The sequence below is a fragment of the Microtus pennsylvanicus genome, chromosome 12, assembly GCF_037038515.1.
Source record: "Microtus pennsylvanicus isolate mMicPen1 chromosome 12, mMicPen1.hap1, whole genome shotgun sequence".
NCBI lineage: Eukaryota > Metazoa > Chordata > Mammalia > Rodentia > Cricetidae > Microtus > Microtus pennsylvanicus.
Window position 1 is genome coordinate 70,416,999 of NC_134590.1, and position 19,617 is coordinate 70,436,615.

Below are 19,617 nucleotides of genomic sequence, written 5' to 3' on the forward strand. Positions count from 1 at the left end.
TCTGATTAGTGTTCTGTAGCACAGCTTGTTTTCCTTAAGGTCTGAATTCATTACCATGTGAGCTCAAAGGAGGAAGCAGATCTTGTACCATCCGTGGAGGGAACAGTTGTCAAGAGGCAGATTGTTCTGCCTCTCCTTTGGTCTAAGGAAGGCAAGAGTAGCCAAAAGAGGAACATCTTCAGTCATGGAGTGATTGAAATGCTGTTGCTGTATTGCTACCATGTAGCATTTCAATGAACATAATAGAACTCAGGTTAGGGGCAGGTTATCTCGGTGTGCAGTGAGGTCAGTGTATGGAAGTGGAGCAGAGAGAGAATAACGGGTTGAGCCGTGTCTATAGTAACCCATGATGATGTCAGATGGAGTACCAGCTAAGAGAGAGTGGAGCAGAGAAAGAGGAAGAGTGAATTTGGCTCCTTAAGGAAGATGGAGGGATGGATGCCTCAATTCTCTGCAGGGCTAAGTGAGATGAACTGACCTTTGATTTACTACACAGACACCATTAATGACCTTCAACAAAGAAGTCTGAGTATGGAGGTCTTCCTGGAGCCATGTAAGGAGGGAAAGCAAGGGATATGGCAATAGCAGTTTTCCCCCCAGTGGGAACAGAGAACTGGAATGATGCCATGTTGGGAAGTTAGGGGATGGCATGAAGACAGGAACTGTAACGTCCTGTCTGTCCACTGCTGATGCTGGCTCAGTAGAGGATGAATGATTCGATGGGCTAGGGAAGAGAATCGTGGTGGAAACGTGCTGGTTACGGGGCAGCGAAGGGACCTCTAAAGAAGCTAAAGATGGTCTCTCCAGATAGTACATGTGGTGCAGCACACAGGCAGTGAGAGGCAAGGCGGAGTGTCTGGAACCCTTATCCAGGTTCAGCATTATTTTAGAGTTAAGAGTGCATAAGCTGGGGATTGTCTACTACAGATGTTATCTCATATTTGGGAGGTTGGGGCTAGAACATCAGAGTCAAAGTTATCTTCTGTTGTGTAGTAAGTTCAGGATCAGCCTGGGTTCCATGTGAAGCTCTCGCTACACATACACACACATGTACACATATACACATATACAAACACATACACACATGCACATATACACATATGCATATACACATATACACACATACATATACACATATACACACACATGCACATGCACATACACACACACGCACACAAGAGTTTGAAAAGAAGTTCCCTGCACAGGTAAACAGTGATCCTTCTAGAAGTCGTAAGTTATTAAAACTCCCAGTGCTAGGGAACACACTGAATACTAAATTCCTAAGAATCCCAAGAGAGTAAACCTAGAAACGGGGCAGACTAAAAACACATCTGGATTGGCATATGGCAGCAATATTGGTAGTGGTGATAGTTCCTGGTGACCTGGGATTCAAGGGGAGCAGTTTTAGAGGAAATGGGAGAAGCCTGGTCCTAAAATCATGAGTCACCCGCCGTACATCTAGACCGAGAGAGATAGAGGGTTTATGATGGATATGAGACTTGACTCAAGCCCATTTCCCCTGTCTTACCCAGGCTTCATTGTGTGGCCTCCTCTTAGCTGCAAGATTAGGATTTGTTGTTTCTAGCACATGTCATTCATCTCCCCCCAGGTCCTGGCAGCTTTATTGCATCTTTCTTTGGAACACACGGATCAAACATTGCCACCTTGCCAAATCTCACTGTCCATCTGGCTGACTCCTTCCGCCACTTCCTTTAGAGTCACAGGGCATTCCTGCAGAACCCGGGGCTTAGCTCCTTTGTATTTATTGTAATTTCTTATCTGGCCTTTCCACCCGACTCTGAGTTTCTTGAATCACAGACAAAATTTGACTTATTTCTCTGCCCCTGGAAGGTGACAGGTGCCCTGCACTATAAAGGGTCAATAAACTTTTGCTCTATAAATGAATGGATGATTGAAGAGAAGTTTCCAGACACATTTTTGGTTACATAATTGAGACTTCATATGAGAAAAAGTCCTCTTCCCTTTCTGTGCCTCCTAATGATATTCTTATTAGGGAGATTTCCTGTCTTATTATGAGAAAACAGAGATGTAATTTCACAGAAATTATCCATTTTCTTTTGATTTGCCAAGCCTCCATAATTAGGAAAACACTAGCCTTTGAGTAATCTTAGAATTTTAAAATCAAAGAAAAAACAAAACGAAACAAAACAACAGATGATAACACCTGGGTAATGCTTGCAAGAGGCTTATTGTTCTCTGATATTTATGCCTGATCTAAGCACATGAGCATGCCTTAAAACCAGCAGGCTGGGAATGATCAGGTTTTGCCATAGATTCCTCTCCAGCCCCTGAGAGTGGTTTTCATACTCTCCTCCACAATACCTAAGAGACTAACTACAGTTCTAGCAATGTGTCTTTATCTGGAGAAGAGGCATGTCCTTTGACTCCACTGACATTAGCTGGTGTTGTATCCATCGATTTAAATGCCAGTGGTACAGTCGTCAATAGGACTCATCAACACGACATCTACATGTGCTTCTTAGACATGATAAAGGCCCCGAATGCTGTCCATAGAAGAGACAAACAGGAAGCACTTTGGTATGCTAGAAATATAATCAGCACAGGCAAGTTTGAAAGCATTTGACAGTTTTTTGAAAACTTATTTTCTTGTCCGTCTTCTTTGCTGACTCATTTATCACTAATCACCGTCAATTGAGGTAAATGGTCTCCTGTCCTTTACTATGTTCCAATGGTCCATGCAGCAAGGTGTTGCTAGACTACTGAGTCCAGGCACTTGCCGAAACATTTTTTCTCCTCTTTCCTGTCAGGATCTTTTAAACCATGGCTCCACTAGCGAATAGGGTCATAGTGATTGCCCGAGATTAGGCTGAGATGTGACAAGCAGGAAGTAGACTCTGAGGCTTGGATTAAACACAAACTGCCTTGTTTCTTGGCTGGAAACTAGGCAGTAGGAAGCTGATTTGAGTACTCTCTGTGCGTCAGGCAGAAAAGGCAGAGAGAATGAAACTGACAAGAAAATTCTCCTTCTTCATTAGACGAGGAAGTCCTTGTCATTCCCTTGCTACTCTGCTGGGAATCTGGAAGTGTTCCAGGAGCCAAGAGTTCTTGAAGCTCAGCTTTGCGGAGCTCCTCTGATTCTTATGCACCTGTCTAGAAGCTTCCTCCTTTGCCGCCGAATGACCTTTCAATTGTAGGCTGTCAAGAAGTGCTAAGCAGGCCTGTCCTGTCACTCATAGGGAGGGGCTCCACTTTCGCTGCTTAGGGAAGAGTGAAATGGAAAGACTGAAAATATATAATGAGAGTAAGGAACTGTTATTAAAGCATAGTGGTTTGGGAATTATGCAAGAAAGGGGGGCTCCTAGCAAGAGGAATAAACACCACATTAAAAGGTTTTGTTTTTGTTTTTTTTTTTGCTAGCCAACTACTCCTGAGCATGGTGCCACCTGCCATGGAGGATGGCTGATGTACCCTGTGTTACTCCATTGGAGAATACAATTTTTTTCCCTCTCCCAGCAGCTCTCAATTGCAAAAAACCTTCTTTTTACAAATGGGGCTTTGTGTCCACTGCCCCTTCTTCTTGCTGAAATTGTGTCTGTATTGAACCTGTGCATGCTGACCTAGTGTCTGTGAGTTTAAACAGGCATCAGGCCTGTTGTGTTGGGAAGCCATTGTTTCCTTGGAGTTGCTCATCACCTGTGGCTCTTCAAATCCTTTTACTTCCTCTTCCACATGGATCCCTGAGCTCTGAGGGGGAGGGATTTGACATCCCATATAAGTCTGAGTGCTCCAGAATCTCTTACTCATTGCACATTGCCGAGCACAAAATGGACTCCATGTTGTTGCTTGCTTTGTCTTTTTGATTTTTTGTTTATTTTGCTTGATTTTATTTTTACAGAGAGGGAAAACATGAAACTGGGTGGGTAAGGAGGTGGGAAGGATCTGGGAGGAGTTAGGAGAGGGAAAAGAATATGATCAAGATATATGAAAATATGTTTAAAACAGCAATCACTACAAAAAGTTCTTTTTGTTAGTTTTATGAAATCTCAAAGTCAAGACTGAAGGACAATTGCAGATTTACTCTAATGTTAGTGATTATTGATGATTTCCACTTGACACGGCATCATTGCAAATTCCTGATTAGATTAAATTTGGTTAGATGAGGTCATTAAATTTTCATGCATAGTGGGCCAGTGAGTTAAAGGCCTCTGGTGAACCCTGGGGCTTTGCCTTTGCTAATGTACTGCTCTCCATATGTATTAGAAGAATTCAGGTCCCTTCTTTGCAGGAGGCCTGAATGAAGAGAAGAGAGATGGTTCTCAGGAGAGTTGACCAAAGTACTTTCCGCACATAACACTTTTTAGATACCATGACTAATATCATGCTTGATGCAATGACATGGTGTCATTGGCCCACCTATAAGCCCAATGATACTGTGCCTAGTGTGTACCCTAGCATCCCTAACTCTTGCCACAAGGACCCTGTGCAGTTTACAAAGACCTCAGGCACAGTAAGCCATTGTACAAGACATGAAACCCAGGGCAAAGCTTTCAGGTATTCAGGAAGAAGATGAGGACTTTCTTGTTGTTGCAGAACTCTTGATGAAGTGGAGCTAACTCAGCATCAGCATAAGGCGGCTCGAGTTCTGTCTGGAGGCATGAAGAGGAAGCTCTCCATTGCTATTGCTTTCATGGGCAGGTCAAAGACAGTGGTTCTGGATGAGCCGAGCAGTGGGGTAGACCCTTGCTCCCGTCGCAGCCTCTGGGATATTCTACTCAAGTACCGGCAAGGTAGGTGGTGAGACCCATTCCCCTTTCTCTCTCCACAATGCTGTGCTTGAGAAAAGGTTGGCTATTGTATATATGAAGCAAGTCATATTATAATGAGGGTGCATGATATTGCTTCAGAACAAGTAAGATATTCTAATAGTTTATGATATATTTGTTTGCTAATATATTTATAATACTAAGAATACCTACTTTGCATTTGATCTCTTAAGTCAATATTAGAAATGATACAGTCAGTGAGTTAGAGTTATAGGTGATGTCATTTGAAGCTGGCTTTGTCTAAATTACATTCCATTTTAGAAGCATGAAAGATGAAAGGATGCAATTAGAGGTCATCAAAGACAAACTTTCCTGAGTTAGGCAGCTTTCCACTACTGTGGATAAAACGACTGTTTGGGCTCTTAATATCAAAGCTTCCAGTAAATGAGTGGCTGGTTCTCATTCTAGTTTGCTTTGCTGTGGCCTGGATAGAATACTCTGACTAAAGGCAACCTGGGCAAGAAAGGGTTTATTTTACCAAATACTTGCAGGTGATATTCTATCACTGAAGGAAGTCAGAGCGGGAACTCAAGGCAGGAAGCTGGAGGCAGGCACTATGGACAGACATGGTTTGATGCCTAACTCTCTGGGCCATTTCCTGTCTCATTGTCTTATTCAGCTCAGGCCCTCAGATCCAGGGATGGTCATGGTGACCACAATGGGCTGAACCCTCCCATGTCAATCATCATTCAAACAATTCCTCACTACTGTATCCACAGCTCTGCCTGAGTTGAGGTTTCTTTTCTCCAAAGACTCTGGGCTACTCAAATTGACAATCAGTGCCACCCACAGTTGTCCTTTTTCTTTGGACCTGCAGTGGTACAGTATGTTATGGTAGATGGGTAAGATCACTTCATGATGGCATAGAAGCAAGGCCCAGGAGGGACATGGTCAAAGGGCCTAACTTCCCTCTAGCAAGCCTCATCTCCAGATGGTCCTACCGCTAACATATCAGGCTGACAAATAGGCCCTTGGCATGTAGACCATTGGAAGGTCCTCAGGATCTAAGTGACAGCACTTTCTGTTACACAAGGAAGCTGAGGCATGGTGAGATGGATGTGTGGTAGTCTTACATCTCTAGAGAAAGCTGACAAAGGGGGAAACACGTCTCTGCCAAAGAGGGGCCATATGTCTCTTTTTATTGCTCATTTACCACTGCAAGCATTGGGTAGGCAACTGTTTGCTGCTTTTCATCTTCTGCCTGCTTCCCTACTCCACACAGACAGGAAGTGATGCTAGAGGCATCTTACATAGAAACGTGCTTTGAACTGAACATGAGAATCAATGAAGCTCATCTCAGTGCTGATGAAGGACTATCAAAACTTCTGTGGCCAGGTTGCACAATCTTATAAAATGTTGTCACCCCCCCCACACACACACTTTTCATTTCCTAGCTTACCACTTTTCTTTTGCTTGACTTAAAACTCCAGTTTCCTTGTCAGTAGATCAGGGTTTGCTGTAGGAAAAGAACGGGGGGAGAGGGGAAAGAACAATCTAGAGCCTGCCCTTTTCTTCAGCAAATAGGCAGCGATTCTGTTCCTTCTGTCCCGCAGTTCTGAGGAATTACAAAAGGAGAACACAGATTGAGGAGCTGGGGAATGGAGCCAGCAGATACAGCTTTGCTGTCCCATGTGCTCTTGGTTTGGGTTGTGCAGCTTCAGGGGAAGAATTTAGGTCCTGTCTATGAAGCTGACTAGGAGGTCAAGATGCTGGGCCCCTGGGAAGCATCAGGGACTGGCGTCCTCACCCTTCCAAGATCCACAGCTGCAGCCCCGAGAGGCAGCCAGAGCTTGTGAGAGATGCTGCCCTTGGAGCTGTCTTGCTGGAGGCCAGGTCAGGTTTCGGGGTCTGCAACCAGAATGCCTCAGCTAAGCAGGAGGCATGGAATATGAAGCACTCAGGTGGGATTACCTGAGAGAGCCGCTGCCCAGGCTGCAGACGCAGGGGCTGAGAGGACAGTGCTGTGGGTCTCAGCCACGACAGGCATCACCCCCACTCGTAACTGTTTTTCTGCCTCTTTGATCCGTTTTCCTGCATGTCCTTTGCGAGAACAGAAGAAGGACCTGGAATGAGAAAATGGGAAACTCTGGTGGAAAACACTAAATGCAGCTTATGGGCACTGATTAAAATTTAAGATTGGATCCCTTACTTTCCTGCCACTTTGAGTGGGACTGGTAAAGAAGATGGATGGAGGTTAGATGAATGGATTATAATTTCCCTGCTCTGTGAAATGCACAAATTAAACAGAGCAATCCCACAATTATTGTTTAAGAATCAGAGATAGAGTTGTTTAAAATATATTAATTATATTTTAATGTTCCATACTTTTTCATTAAAATATTCATTGAAAAATTAGTCCACGTATATAATGTATTTTCCATGTAGCCATCCCTCACTGCCTCCCTCAAACTCTCCCTGCCCTATTGACACACTACACTTCCAATTTCATGCTTTCTAAAAATAGCTCACTGAGTTCAGCTAGTATTACACATATGTGTACGAGTGTTGTGTCATCTGCTGGGGCATAAACAACTTAATATTAACCATACCTTAAAGAACAATGGATTTCTCTATCCCAGCAACCTCCAACTGCAAATGCTTCTTTGGGAACCCCTTCTCGCCCTATTCTGGGGTCTGCTTTCAGTTTTGAGCATCCCCATACATGTATATGATGAAATACCCTAAGTATCTCTCCTTTCCCCCTCCATCTCCTCCCATGCACTCCCAACATTCCCCCTTCGAACTTCAGTTAGGATTGCACATCAATACATCGGGGTGGAGCCATCTCTACCAGAGCATAGGAGAACTAGCAGCGGTAGAATCCCCAAGAAATAATTATTCTTCACCTACTACCCAGCAACTTTTGGCTTGGTCTTGGGCATGTGACCACACTGCTGTGAGTTCATATTGTAGCAGTCATATCGTGTCCAAAGGATGGCATTTCCCAGCTATCTTCTTCACCCTCCAGCTCTCCCTTTCTTGGGTGGTTAGTTGGTGGGCCGTTTAGAGTTTAATAGTCAGAATAGACAGCTGCAGTGTAGGTCTGAGAAAAAGGTAGGCTTCATTAAACTCTGCGATTCATTCCGTGTTGTTTAATAGCGATTATTTTCATGTTTGCGAGACCCCTTTGGAACTGTTGTACTGATTGGAGTGCAAAATGAATAACCTGTAAGAAGATTGGCTAGACAGTAGTAAAAGGCAAACATGTCTTCAAAAATGAAAATGTTTAGCTTGTTCCTGTAAACACCCTCAACTGGCAACTGACCAGGCTTTGTGAGAAAGACTGTGTGGAAACAAATGTTACCTGCTGAGGAGAAAAGTCATTTTCCCATCAGAACACTGAGCACTGGATGCTCAGTCTATTGGGCGTCTTGTGTGTGTGTGTGTATGTGTTTGTGTGTGTGTGTGTGTGTGTGTGTTGTTCTTTGGTGGACAGTGTGAGCTTTTGATCATCCCTGGTGCCAGCATTTCAGTGTCTACCCTGGAAAGATCAGTAATGAGGCAGAGGCACCAGAGCCAGGTGGCACATCACAAACAAATGCCGAGACCAGATTTCAGACAGGCTGTCCATTTCCTTTGTGAGGTCAGAGAGACGGCCAAGCTCCTCCAGGCTGCAGTTTTCTCTGTTGCAAAAGGAGACTATCACACTGTCCTATAGGATCATTTCTCCAAGCAAACAGTTCCCAGCCTGTTGGTTGCAACCCTTTGGGCACCGAAGGACCATTTCAGCAGGGGTCTCATGTCAGATATCATGAGTATCAGGTATTTGCAACATGATTCATAACAGTAGCAAAGATGCTATTATAAAGGATCAGCAGAAAAATCCTGTGGCTGGAGATCTCCCACATCATGAGGAACTGTATTAAGCGGCCTCAGCATGAGGAAGGTTAAGAACCATTGCTCTAAGGAGTCAATGAGCTGCTTGAGAAAGTGCATGTGGTTCAATATCTGGTGTGTGGACTCTCCATACATGAGAGGTTATCATCATTTAAAAAATACACAAGAAGTCCATTCAGGAACTGTAAGTTTTGGAAATAACGTCTGGATAGGGAGGGCTGCACCACCAGAATCAGAAAGAAAGAGCAGGGTAATGGCTTGTTAGAATATGCTTTGAGGATAGAGCAGTATCGTGGGTTCCTGTAGCATCCACTGAGAGCCATCACGGATCAAATATCTGGGGCTGTAATCTAAATTCGTTGGGAATTATTCGCTTTCTTATCTCTTCCAGCTTTAGTAAAGAGTACTTGACAAGTAAAAATTGTACATGTTTTGATTTTTTTTTGTGAGGAAACTTTATTCAAAGCAAAGCGATACAGTAAGTTGAATACACTGTTGAGACAGACAGCAGGCCACATGAATTAAAGTCCTCAATGACCCCAATTATTTGGGGGTTTTCCCTTATGGGTTCAAGAGAAGGAGCTTGGTTGTTATGGGGTGGTTCTCTATTTTGATTGAGTGAATACATTATATAACCATTTCTCTACTGTGGGTATCTCTTCCCATAGTGCATCTGGTTTTAATCACAAGCATGCCCAATTACGCAGAGACATAAGATGGCAAATAGGGATTTCTCTCTAAACATAAACTCTGTGGATGCATTTGCCTTATTATACAAGCACCCTAAACTAGTTGAGGCCAGGTCAACTTTATTTTTTTTTAAATTTATTTATTAAAGATTTCTGCCTCCTCCCCACCACCGCCTCCCATTTCCCTCCCCCTTTCCTGATCAAGTCCCCCTCCCTCTTCAGCCCAAAGAGCAATCAGGGTTCCCTGCCCTGTGGGAAATCCAAGGACCACCCACCTCCATCCAGGTCTAGTAAGGTGAGCATCCAAACTACCTAGGCTCCCACAAAGCCAGTAGGATCAAAAACCCATTGCCATTGTTCTTGAATTCTCAGTAGTCTTCATTGTCCGCTATGTTCAGCGAGTCCGGTTTTATCCCATGCTTTTTCAGACCCAGGCCAACTGGCCTTAGTGAATTCTCGATAGAACATCCCCATTGTCTCAGTGTGTGGGTGCACCCCTTGCGGTCCTGAGTTCCTTGCTCATGCTCTCTCTCCTTCTGCTCCTGATTTGGATCTTTAGATTTCTGTCCGGTGCTCCAATGTGGGTCTCTGTCTAAGAGAAAAGATTAAACAGAGCTAATTAACATGCCTATCACCTTACAAATGAACATTGTGTGTGTGTGTGTGTGTGTGTGTATTGAAGGGCTAATCTCTCAGTAATTTTTACATGCACAATGAATAGCTGTAGCTATTGTGTTGTGTAACAGGTCTCCAGACTCTACCACCTTGCATAACTGAAGTTTTGTGTGATTTATCCAGCATTTCTCTGTTCCTCTTTCTACTCTCTCAGCTCCGCACCTTACCCTTCTTCCTTTCATTTTCCTTAAGAATCTTGACTCAATGGATGTCTGTTCTTAGAGTATCGTATTGTATCGGGACATGCATCTGAATTGTGGGACATCTCTAATCAAAATAACTAATTTGCCTCTGATGGTCCAAGGTCAGGCATGAGTACATTTTCTTAGCATCTGGGAACTAGAAGACCAAGATGTTGCCCATGGTCTTTGTAATGCATTCTACAGTAAGAAATGGCACTGGGTACTCCACTCCCTGTTGTATTCTGCACTACCTTTCATTGCTCTTTCTGGATGGATCCTAAATGATTAACTGGATGACAAGCACTGTGGCTCACCTCCCAGCAGTCCTAAGGCTGAGACAGGAGTATTGCTGTGGACTTGAAGCTAGCCTGGGCTACATACTGATTTCTAGACCAGCTTGGTCTAGACAGAGTGAGATACAGCCTCAACAATCAGATAAAATCAAACCAAAAAGTAATAAAAACAAAATCAAGGAGAGAACAAAAAGAATAAGACTCTTGGCCTTTTAATCCTTCTCCTTTATGAAAAATATGAAATTAAGTAAAATTAAAATCAGGTTTGTCATTGTCTATTTAAAGATTTGTTCTTGAAACCAGAATCAATGAATATGTTTCTTTTATTTGATAGACCAGCTAAATGAGGCTCAGTTTGACCCAATGGGGAAAGAGTAGCTAAAAGCAAGAACATTATCTATTTATATTAATTGAAATATCTTTCCTCAAATACCCTAAGTTTTGCTGGCTTCTGTTTTCCTAAGGTAAATCAGAGTGTTTCTTCTTCACAAGGAAAGGTAATGAATTCTCAATTCATTGTAGACACCTGTGGGCATAGCATGCATTTCTGCAGAAGCAGAGTGCTGGACTCAGCATCTCTACCCCCTAGGAAGGCTCATGACTTAACTCCCCACCCTCAGCTCCCACACTGTCTCCCACATTCTTGTGGCTCAAGGTTTCTAAGTGTTTTCTAGGATGCAGTACATATTTTAATGCTATTACATCTTAGGCCTGGAAAACAAAGCTGCTGAACTCAGGGCCTTTATTGCATAGCGGTTTCCCAAGCCTAATGAAGGAAGGCATGGAGGACGTTTGTGTAAATAGCAACCAATACCTTTTGGGAAACTTCTCAGAGTAGACCTGGTTATGTTTGTACACAGCACCATTCCGGTCCCCACTATTTAAAGCACTGTTACTCTCTTTCAGTCCTGTCCCAGTCCACCCTTCCTAGGAAAGGACCCTTGTTATGCTGGTTCTGATGCATCCTGTGCTTGGATATAGGTCGCACAATCATCTTCACAACCCACCACCTGGATGAAGCTGAGATGCTCAGTGACCACGTGGCTGTGCTCCAGCAAGGGAAGCTCAGATGCTATGCTCCTCCTGCAGGCCTGAAGGAGACCTATGGCCAAGGACTCACTCTGACGCTTACCAAACAAGTAAGAAGTGCCGCTCTTTCATTTCACTGGGGAAGCCTTGTCCGACACATGTCACTTGACACAAAGCAGGACGCTTGTACAACAATAATGTCCAACTGGAGGCCTTAGGTGCAGGACGTCTCAGGAGTCCAAAGAACTCCTTACAGGCCCGAACAGTGACGGCTATCCTCTGTGAACCCCAGGGTTCATTTAATCTTCCAGAAAGAAACATAAGAGGGGCCATAGTGACCTTGTAGATACCAAGAACAGCTGTCAGGAAGCTCAGTTGGCCAAGGAGTTCTAGAAATTGTTTTGACAGTGATACTCCCTTCTGGAGGCTCGAATCTTGCCTGTCCTAGAAGCAGAGCAGCTAAGAGGTGGAGCAGTTATGATCAGGAACTGAGTGATCAAACCTAAGTTCTGACTGTAGATATTATTGCATATTGTCAGCCAGGAAAGGAGCAGAGACCCTGGGACTAGAATCCAGAAACTCACTTTCCAGGTCCTCATGATTGTCTTATCCTTGGTGACCACCTTGTCTGCCCTTGACTGCTTTGAGTGTCTCTTCTCTAGTTGAGGTGATTATATTGTTATTCAGAGAAGGCCCTTTTCTCTTTGACTAGGATTCCTAGTTCTCCCTTTGGAAATACTCAGACCCAAGTTTTTGCACTACTAGTACTTGAGTCTCCATAATGATTTTTCTGGGAAGGAGAGCTTTGCTCCAATTCATCATTCTAAATGTCTCCAGGGCATTTGGAACCAGTATGGGCACATGGGTCAAAAGCAGGCTTAATGTTTACCAGTGTAGATATATGTTTTATAAAATTGGAAAAGGGGTTTGGGGATAGCTCAGCTGGTAAAGTGCCTGTCTTGCAAAAATGAGGCATTGAGTTAGAAACTCAGAACACACATAAAATGCCAGATGTGATGATATATACCTATTATCCCAGTGCTAAGAGGCCAAGACGAATACCTGGTACTTACTGACCAGCCAGACTTGCCTAATTAATGAGCCCCAAGTTCAGTGAGAGACCCTACCTTAAAGGAGATAGACAGTTTTCCCGAGGACGACCTTCAAGTTGTCCTCTGTCTTCAACATTGGTGCGCATGTCCCTGTGTGCACATACGTATACATTAACAAAGAAGAGAAAATGTGTAACACATCATTGAAAGGCCCCCTCCTGCTTAAATGCAGCAATCTGTCAGAAATCTGAAATAACACATATTACTCAAGAACTCAGTATCTGGATTGATCTTCCTTGCTGCCTTCTTACCCATTTCTCTTTCTCGTAGCCCTCTGTCCTAGAAACCCAGGAGCCCAAGGATGTAGCTCGTGTTACATCCTTGATACAGGTCTATATTCCCCAAGCATTCCTCAAAGATAGCAGTGGAGGTGAGCTGACCTACACCATCCCCAAGGATGCAGACAAGTCCTGCTTCAAGGGGCTTTGCCAGGCCCTGGATCAGAACTTACAGCACCTACACCTGACGGGGTATGGCATCTCAGACACCACCTTGGAAGAGGTACGTGCTGATGTGGTTTCTATTTCTATGGCTAGTTCCATATTTAGAGACAGATGGACGAATGGGGAAGCGATGGAGACGATTGTGTGTATTTATTTATTATTTATTTTCTAGCCCTGACTGTATCAATTACTTTTCCTGTTACTGTGATCAAATATCCTCGACAAAAGCAACCTAAGGAAAATATGGTTTATTTTGATTTACAGTCCCAGGATATGTAGTCTAGCATGAGAGGGATATCATGTCGGCAGGAGTGCGTCCACAGTCAGGACACACAGCGTGGTGAATGTTTGTCCTCAGCTAGTTGACTCCTTTTTATTCAGCCAGGATCCACATCCAAGGAACAGAGCAACTCATTTCAGGACGGGTCTCCCCATTCAGTAAACTAGTGAGATAGTCCCCCATTGACCATCCCTAGAGGCTCATCTTCCTAGTGATTGCAGATCTCATCTTGTTGACACCTGAGATCAATTGCTACAGTCATGTATAGTCAAAGCCCAAACCCAAATTTAACACATTCCACTGCTGGCTACTCTTTAAGCAAATAGCATTCCTGTACTTGAGTCCTGAGATGTGTTTGAACTGGAATCTGTACATGACTAGTAAGTTTTCAGTGGTGGAGGAGCCTGCCTTCTCTGTGGACCTCTGCTTGGGAGCTGTTATTATACACCGTGCAAATAGACAACTGTCAGATAGTCTACCACCTACGTGGTACTGAACACAGGTCTTCTCCCTGTCCCAAGCTCCCTCTTTACTCTGATACCTCGCACTGTCAGGTTTTGGAACTGAGCTGAGAACATCCATTCCTCAGTGCCATCCCATCATAGTGGCCAGCCAAGAGTTTGCTCATATTTCCTTTGAAGGAAAATTCTGAGCTGCAAAATCCAATTGAAAGCAGTCTTTGTGTGAGTTCCTAATATTACACCTACATGTGATCTACTTATAAATTTTAATTTTATCTTGCTCTTAGCTACTGAAACTATTGTAGACTAAAACCCAAAAGAAAGACAGAACATTAAAGTTAAAATAAACTTCTAATTTAATTTACTGGTTTCAGAAATAATACCAGTGACCAATCATTTTTTGTTGTTGTTATTAGTAGGCATTATCAATGTGAACCACATATTAGAAACTTTGGATAACTATGGGATTAAAATGGCTAATTTTCTAAGTTAGAGTGAACCTTAGAACGAATTTAGGACTAAAAGACACACAGCTGGGTTTGTGGTCCTGAAGGCAAGGCAACCCTTGAGAAATTTAGGTGCACATATGTGTCCCTTCCTCGGCAGTAGTCATGTTTGTCCCTGTTCTGGTACCTATAGTAAACTATGGCTATTAGACACAGTCCAGCAAATGAACACATTGTGGGGCGAACGGGGGAGGGAGAGACAGGAGGGAGAAATTATACCTGCCTGATTTTTATTAGAGTAGCTTATAAATAATTGTTCTACTTTGCTTTTATTATTAGGTGTTGCCATTAATCTCTTACTGTGCCTAATTCCTGAATCAGACTTTACTTTAGGCATGCATTAGGGAACGGAAGTGCAATTACAGGTTTTGTATCTGTGGGTTTAAGTAATTACAGGTTGCAAGCATTCAGAAATAATGCCGTTTGTATTGAACATGTGAAGACTTTATAATCTTCATTCCTCTGGAAATTAACAATTATTTGTCTATAATATTTGCCTTGTTCAGATATGATATATAGTCAAGAGATGAGATGTATAACATAGAATGTCAGTGGGCTGGGTATAAATACCATACCATTTTATATAAAGAACTTGGGCAATTCTGAATTTTATTCTTCAGGTATACTCACCCTCCATGAATACTTAGTGACAGCTATTTATCTGTAGAATTCAGGCACAGTTTTTGGTCTTGGAATGCTTACTCCATGGGCAAGGGATGGCCATCAAAGCCCCTAACTGATAACAGCCATCATATAGTTTGTTGGAAGTCAATATTCATAGGTAAGAGTAAAACAAGAAGATTCACAGTCTTGCAAGGTCCTTACTTTGATATTTAGAATGCCTTGTGCTCCCTTCAGATGGTTTTGTTCCTATTTCTAAGCAAGGAATCTGAGTTTTGATAGGCTACTTTCCTTACTTCAGATCATACAGTTCATAAAGGGTGGATCTGCATGTGGACGGAAGATTTCTGGGAATGAATTATAGTCTTTGACTTGGGCACTGCTCTTTATTGTATTGTCATACAGGGCTAGAGAATACCAGTTCACACTATATCCACCCTGTTCTTTTTGATAGAGTAAGTAGAGCATGAAGAAGCAAGTACAAAAAAAAAATACTAGCCTAAAATATGTGTTCACAGTGTCTATGAGTTACTCTCTGGGGTCAGTGATTACCGTCACCGTGACCCTAAGCTAGTTGCTTCCTGCTGTGGTCCCAGAAGCCTTGATATGAGGTCAACCTGGGAAGAAAGCTTACAAGTTCAGACTCTGTATCAACATACAGTGCTTTCTCCTGGTCCCCTCATTGTCTTTTCTTCATGATGCCCACCACAATAAGTTCTGTGCTTCCTCTGTGACTTGCCCAAGGAGTTGGAGCTTTGGGAGTGTTATGCTTCCCCACCACAATACAAACCAGCAGCCTAGAAAGTAGGCTGTGCTGTGAGTGCTTGCGTAATCGGTGTTAACCAAATGACTCGGGTTAATTTTCAGAAGAACAAGGACAAGAAAAAGTCTGCACATGTCTAATACAAACATGGTGTTCTTTCTGGGTATTTGCAACCCATAATTACTTGAACCCACAAAAACAGGAACTTTAATTGTTTATGTAATTATGTTCAGAAGACATGCCTACCTTTGGAGATGAGTTACCATAGAGAAAGCGTCAATTTTACCCCAGACAATTCTGTTTGTAGATATTTCATGTTACATACATTGACTGTACCCAAGTGCATATGTGTGGAACACATGCATGCATGAACCCTCAGAGTTCAGAAGAGTATGTAATATCCTCTGGAACAGGAGTTAAAGGCAATCGCAAACTGCCGTGGGGAGGCTGGGAACTAAACCTGGGTCCTCTGCAAGAGCTGTAGGTGCTCTTGCCTATAGAACCATCACTCCAGCCCTTATGCAGACAGTTCTAGGTTCAGATAATTATTCCTCTGAGCTCCCGGACCTTGATCAATCACTCAGTCTTGGTAAGCTTAAGTGTTTTTTGATTGTTTAAGACAGTAAAATGAAACCACACTGAGATTTCATCACAACCTAATCATTCAAACAACAAAAGATAAAGGGGATGTGGGGAAGAGAACATTTTTATATGGTTGATAAGAAAGTAGATTACTGTGACCACTATAGAAATTAGTGTGGAGATTTACCGCTATAACTACCATGTACTTCATCTGTACAGCTCCTGAGTATATGCCGGAAGGACTCCAAGTCAGCCTACCAGAAATATCCTTGCGTATCTATGTTTACCAAAGCACTATCCTCAGCAGCCAAATTTAGGAAGTTGTCTAGATGCCCATCAGTTGATGAATCGTTTAAAAGATCTTGCGTGTGTTCATTCTGTAGTTTATTTTTTCAGATAGTGAAATTAGGTCATTTGTAGGGAAATGGGTGCAGCGAGAGTTCATCATGCTCAGTGAAACAAGTTATACCGAGCAAGAACACTATGTGTTTCCTTTCATACTCAGAATCTAGACTTCAGAAATAGACCTGTAAGGAGAAGGGTGATTATTTGAGAGAAGAAGGGACACCAAGCAAGGGAGGGTAGGAGAGGGTCATGCAGGATGAATCAAAGTATGGAATTAGATTTGAATGACAATGTTATAATTTAATATATGCTAATAAAAACTAAATCAACAAACAAGCACACACATATCCAAGAAACAGAACAGTTTCACCGATATTCTAAGTATGAAAAGTGATGGGTACATGACTTGGACAAACTAGTCAAAATGGCAATGCCTCCTATCATCTGTGGGGAGCTGTCACCTCCTTAGAGTGACAGTAGAATTAAATCATAGCCGTGCTCAAAAGTTCACTTGATCTTCAGGGACTTTTGATAGATTAACTGTCTTCCCTGTGCTAGAGGAGAAGCCCAGGGCATGTCTGAGCCTTTTTTCCCTCCTATTGTGGCAGTTGGGATTGGTCAGCTCTCCTCCCTGAATGCAGGTTTATGGGACTGTGGCTCATTGAACTGCATACTAAAATGTGACTAAGAAACCAGCTGTCACCACTTCCGGAGCTTGGAAAACACATCCAAATACCAGATAAGAAGGCTAATGTTTGACTAGCTGGGACCTTGAGCCAGCACATGTCCGTTTTCTCATAGAAACAAAGTGCTGCCACCTCCAACAGTTGCTTCATATCCTGGGTCTTTTGGGTGGAAGGAGGAGCTGTTCTCAGCCTCCGTCTGTGTTACTGGGAGATTTGCATTCCGCCTTGTCTAGTTCTGAGAAACTGAACTTATTCATAAGCTCAGTAGATGCTCAATCCAGGGAGGAGACATTGTGCATGTTGGGGATAAATCAATGTTTTGGAAGAAGAACACATATCATTGAAAGAACACATTTGTCTTAACACTTAGATACTCATCTACTCTTACATCTGTATGTCAGAAAGAGTGCATGTCTCCTTCATGTAATTAGCTTTCTATTTATTTGATCAAAAAAAGAGACTTCAAGAATCTTTGTTAATATTTATCAGTAGGAAGAGCGAACCCTTGGGGAATGCTTGCCTTTGATGTTTTGTGAGTTTAAGCACTTTAGAACAGTGAGGCAGGTCTTCATCTTCCGGGTGGATGCTTGGATTTGAGACGCTTGGTTAACGACTGTGGTTTATGCAGTCTATCAATGCTATTGCAAGAAGAGGCCCGAGAAAGGTTGATAGGTATAATTTTCACTGAGAGCCATGTTTATTAATAAGATAATTCTATGCTCTCCTTGCTACATATTCTCCTCCTTCACTCTTTGCTGTCAGACTCTCAGGTCTGGCTAAATTTGTAGTCACAGGAAATTAAGGTGGAGAGACTGCAGAGGCTAGGAGCACCAGCCCCGCTGGCTGCGTGCTTGCTTTGCTTTTGTTGCTCATGTAAGCAAAATTTTTCTGAGCCATTTTTTCTTAGAAGTATTTTAGGGAGAAGTAAGATAAATAGAAAAATCCACCATGGCGAGCTACAGAATGTTGCAGTCTGTTGAAGCCAGTGAGGACATAAATGTTGGTCAGTTTTATATTATTACACCATCATTGTCATTGTTATATTCGGGGCTCTATGTTTCTGGAAGATTTTACACAGAAGTCAGAACTGAGTTCTTAGTTTTCTTGTCCCACGTCTAAGGTGATCCTGATGCTCATGGGGGAATGCATTCTGTACAGAGCCTGGTGGGGGTACCTTTGATGCTGTTTGTCCTGACCAGGAATGATGGGAAGGATTGAGAGGGAAGACTCTAGGTGCCCAGGACTTAGAGCAGTTGAACAAGAGGCCTGCTTCATCATCACTCACTCATGGTCTCACATGGAACAATAGCCCCAGGCAAAACCCTCCGTGAAAAACTAGCAACTGTGGAAAGAATCACAATGTGAAATTCAGTGGGAAGAAAACTCCATGCATAGTGTATCATTTCAGGATTATACCATTTCCCCTTCCCTACTTTTATTTAAAATAGATTTTTTTCTCTCATGCCACACATCATGATTATGGTTACCCTTCCCTCTACTCCTCCCAGTTCCAGATCCACCTCCTTTCTGTCTCTTATTAGAACACAAACAGATGTTTAAAGGACAGTAATAAAGTAAAATATAGTAAGATCAAAAAAAAAAACTCACACACCAGACTAGGACAAGACAAACAGAAATAAAGAGCACAAAAAAGGCAGATATACATGTAGAGACCCTTCTATTTGCCTCTCAGGAGTACCATAAAAGCACTAAACTGGAAGCCATAATATATATGTAAAAAGGCCTATGAAGTAAAATGAGAGAGAAAAAAATACATAAATAAAATAAAATATAAGATAAAATTTTTAAAAAGTAAAAGCCCTGCTATGACAGTGTACGATAAACAGCCTCCAAGGATGTGGTGAGTTCATTTTTGTTGGCCATCTGCTATGGGCTTGCCGTCTACACTAAAGAGTAGTTGGTTTTCCCAGTGACACTTGGAGATATCTGAATTTTTATGGGCAAGTAGTTTCCAGAGATAGCTTCTGGGTCAGCGGTGAGGGCAAGCATATAATTTCCCTTTCATTTCTAGCACTCTGTCTCATCATAGTCCTTAGATTTCAGCATGCATGTTTCCTATGACCCCATGTGGTAATATGGACCCCAGCTACAGCAGGACCATGGACCCAACCATGGCCCTCAGCAGTAAGTACTCAGGCTTGGATGTCACCATGACTTAGGCAACCATGCAGGCCACCCAGATCAATATGGCCCTGGTGGCAGCATGACCCAAGCTATCCACATGGCCCTATGTTAATAGAAGCCACAGACATCAACAAAGACCTGGTCTACTATAGGGTCACAGACC

The 19,617-nt window shown here is 42.8% G+C and overlaps 1 protein-coding gene across 1 annotated transcript in view; it reads left to right on the top strand.

The window, feature by feature from the left end:
* Positions 1–19,617, top strand: part of Abca13 (ATP binding cassette subfamily A member 13) — a 408,645-nt gene that overhangs the window by 190,120 nt on the left and 198,908 nt on the right. Inside the window, exons 40-42 of the mRNA XM_075943386.1 lie at positions 4,573–4,769; positions 11,463–11,620; positions 12,893–13,123. Coding sequence (XP_075799501.1) covers positions 4,573–4,769; positions 11,463–11,620; positions 12,893–13,123 — 586 coding nt within the window. The remainder of the gene's footprint in view (positions 1–4,572; positions 4,770–11,462; positions 11,621–12,892; positions 13,124–19,617) is intronic.